The sequence below is a fragment of the Haliaeetus leucocephalus genome, unplaced genomic scaffold (genome assembly GCF_000737465.1).
Source record: "Haliaeetus leucocephalus isolate CR32 unplaced genomic scaffold, Haliaeetus_leucocephalus-4.0 Scaffold68, whole genome shotgun sequence".
Lineage (NCBI taxonomy): Eukaryota > Metazoa > Chordata > Aves > Accipitriformes > Accipitridae > Haliaeetus > Haliaeetus leucocephalus.
The window spans coordinates 2,300,029-2,303,379 of record NW_010972504.1 but is presented as its reverse complement, the minus strand read 5'-3'; the positions used below and the strand labels follow the sequence as shown (position 1 = coordinate 2,303,379).

At 51.8% G+C, this 3,351-nt stretch overlaps 1 protein-coding gene across 1 annotated transcript; it reads right to left on the bottom strand.

The window, feature by feature from the left end:
• Positions 1-282: 282 nt before the first annotated feature.
• Positions 283-2,516, bottom strand: LOC104839507 (polymeric immunoglobulin receptor-like). The gene is made up of 5 exons (XM_010579839.1): positions 2,480-2,516; positions 1,485-1,826; positions 886-1,215; positions 459-788; positions 283-296 (listed from the first exon to the last, which is right to left on the bottom strand). Exons 1-5 carry the CDS (start codon positions 2,514-2,516, stop codon positions 283-285), a joined length of 1,053 nt encoding a protein of 350 aa, XP_010578141.1.
• Between the last annotated feature and the right edge of the window lie 835 nt (positions 2,517-3,351).

Genomic DNA, 3,351 nt, shown 5'->3' with positions numbered 1-3,351 from the left:
CTGGCAAACTTTCATACTTTAACCCCGCTATTTCTGTCTTTGCCAGCTGAACAGTTACATGGATCTGTGTGTTTGCATGCCACAGTTTCTAAAGCTCCATGATAACCTTCAGCTTATCTTCAAAGCAAAGGACATGTCTCTGCGCTGCACTTGGTAGGATCAGGATATCATATGCTAGGGGTTTGTTTCATAAATAATCAATAATATAATTCAAACTAACTAAATTTCCTCTGAAAGCTCAGCTTACATCCCTGCCTCTGAAAACCTTCACCTTCACCTCAGTTACTTGCCAATAACTGGAAGGCAAAATGTATAGCTGATGTTTCTCATAATGTTGTTATATTTATGCATAGTACAGAGGAGAGTCTATTCTCCTCATGTCCATGAAGGGGTAGAGGAAAGGCTGATTTAGAAAAAGAAAAGGGATTTATTGTGTTCCAAGCCACTCCACCACCTACCCTTCTGGATGCGCAGCTTCATGGAGGATGTGTGCTCTGTGTGCCCGTTTTTAGCCCCGCACCAGTACCATCCTGCATCCTCCTCTCTCAGGTGGCTCATCACCACGGTGTAAGTCCCATTTTCCTGGTTGCTGCTGGCTATTCGTATTCGCCCTTTGTAGGACTCGTGCACAAACCCATTCCCATCCACAAGCAGTGAGCAGCTAGCTTCCTTCCACCTGCACAAGTACTTCTTCTCGTAGTTCCCTTTGGGATCATAGTGGCACTTCACGGACAGTGAGCCTCCGACTGTGCCGCTGAGAAATTTTGGTCTCTTGGGAAGGGTGGAGGCTGCAGGATGGAGAGGACACTGTTAGCATTTCACGCTCCTCATCCGGGGCTGCGAGGAGCCCACGCAGCACGTGCAGCCCCCAGTGCCCCGTCCTACCTGTGGTCACCTGCAGAGCCACCATCCGCGGGCTGTCCTGGCCGCTGAGCCTTCCCGTCCCGCACCTGTACAGCCCCGAGTCTTCCTTTCTTAAGTCATTTATCAAGATTTTGAAAGCTCCAGAGCTCTCCTGAGCGGTGATAAAGATTCGTCCTTGGTAACTCTTTCCCACGTAGCCATCGGAGTCGGCTATGAGAGTGCAGCCGGTTCTCCCCAGTTTGCACCAGAACCTCTTCTTGCTGCCTTGGGTGTCCCCAGGTGGGCACAGGACCGTGACAGAGCCGCGGAGCTCTCCCTGGACGAGCTCGGTCGACCCCAACGCACCGGCATCTGGAGGGAGAGAGCACGGCAGGCACCGTCGGGCACGCAGCCCCCAGGCAGGCGGGAGGGAGTTTCCTTTTACTTTTATGAACAGCTGATTTGGCCAAATCTGGGTACTTTTACACCCCATCGTTGTAAATATCTGGTTAATAGCACAGGGTAGAAAAAGTCTATATGCCTGCTGTGCGCTGATGCTCCAGCATCTGTCCCCAGACCACTCCCTGCGAGCTGGGCTGCCGGCGGAGCGGAGCCTCCCCTCTCCCCTGCCAGTATCCTACCTGCCAAAATCGTCAGGTTCAGGCTGACGTACAGGTCTCTGTTGGTGGTGCCGATGCCGCATCGGTAGGTCCCCGTGTCGCTCTTCTTCAGCTCTGTCATTGTCACCGTGAAGGTGCCTTTCTGGGGGATGTCCTCGAGAGACACTCGCCCCGCGTGGGCTTTTGAGATGTAGCCGGTTGTAGAAATGATGGTGTAGCAAACTCCGTTTCCTGCTATTCTGCACCAGTATTTTCGGTCATATTTGTTGGCTGGTATGATAGAGTAGAAGCACTGATGGGTGACCGATCCTCCAATCTCACCTGCCAAAAACCTGGATCCGTACAAGGTGCTTGAAACTGGCTCTTTTGGGGAAAGAAAGAAACAGAAGTTGTTGGTTACTCAGACATAACCAGCTCCTCGCCTGGCAAAAACCAGCATAGCTCCTTCCAGTCGGGTCGTGATTATGAGTGGCACCAGTGGGACATCTGGCTCAGAAGGTTCAGAGTTTATTTTGGATGTGGTGTGTTACCTTCCTTGAATGCCATATTGTCCACTTGAGGATAACTGGTGGCACAGAGCCACTGCCCTGTGTCACGGCACAGATGGGGAAGCCCTCGATGCCCCAAACCCCCATCAGCCCCGACAGTCCTGCCTGGAGTTAAATGTCAAGGGCAGCAGTTAACGGCAAACATTTAAGAATAACCTTTGGCATTTGCAAACTCTGCCTGATCTGGCAACTTTCTTCTCCCTCAGGTGCATTGCACAGGCACAAGCGGCTCTCTGCAGTGCCGAGAAATTGGAGAGCTGGGATTCTCCTTCCCAGCTCTCGCCATGCCTTTGCTAGCTCTCTGCAGACTTCTAGTGGGCAGGGAGGTTTGACCAGTTTTCGTTTTGCAGGTGGACGTGACTAGTGTCCAAGTGGGGATTTAGCCAGGGACGTGGCCGTGTCCCCAGTTCCTGCTTTGCCTGTTCCCATCAGTGTAAGAGGCTGCAGACTGGTTTCTTAGTGACTCACCTTGCAGCAAAGCTGCTAAGAGAAAGAGAACCGCCATGTCCAGCCTTCACAAACGTTTGCTCGGCAAGCTTCAAAAACCTCACGTTGGGTATGGGATTTTGCTGATGTCTGTGTTATCAAACAGAAGAGAGAGGTTGTGGCTGGGATTTCCCAAGGTAAACCACCCCGTTCAGAGCAGAGCACCTGTGTCCCTGCTGGCTCCCAGCCCGTGCCATGGCCTAGCCCAAAGAAAAGGGAATTTTAAAAAGAAAAAAGGCACTCATAGCGCTCTGCAGCTCTCGCACTCCTGCATTAAATCCTCCGTCGTGTGGGTGGGATGGTTACTAAAGGCATTGCTGGTAACAGCAGGTCAGTGGCAGCCGACAGCCGGGGCTCTCTTGGGCTGGCGAGGGACCTGTTGCGGTGCTGCGGCTGAGCCGGGACACCGCGGTGACCATGCAGCAGCCCCCGCCGGCACTGCTGCGGTCTGCTGGGCTGGGCTGCGACCTGCACAAGTGCCTGCATGTACAGAGGCGTTCAGGGATTGCTTTGGCGGTTGCCAAACCCGGCACCGGGCAGCCAGCAGCAGCCCTGAGACATGGCACTTGGTCCTACCCAGCCAGCCATCTGCAGACCTGTGGCATCAAGCCCTGTTTTCTTTTCTTTTTTTTTTTTTTTTCAGCTCAAGAAACAATAGGAAATGCTGCAGATCTTGGGAATGCCAACATACTTAAGCATCTCCTGCCACGCCCCAATTATCTTTCTTCCTTTTTTTATTTTTCTTCCCAGAAATTTATCTTTATACAGATTGTTGTTATCCATTTTCAGATCTGAACAGAAACAGTGGTTGGGTGTCTCTATTTCAGATAGGAATTACTTCCTTGTTTGAGTTA

Excerpts from the sequence above, each read along its gene's own strand:
- LOC104839507 (XM_010579839.1), bottom strand. The coding sequence starts at position 2,516 with ATGGCGGTTCTCTTTCTCTTAGCAGCTTTGCTGCAAG. Across the intron at positions 1,216-1,484 it reads GAACCTGACGATTTTGGCAG|ATGCCGGTGCGTTGGGGTCG; the intron begins GTAGGATACTGG and ends CTCTCCCTCCAG. Across the intron at positions 789-885 it reads GGCTCTGCAGGTGACCACAG|CCTCCACCCTTCCCAAGAGA; the intron begins GTAGGACGGGGC and ends TCCATCCTGCAG.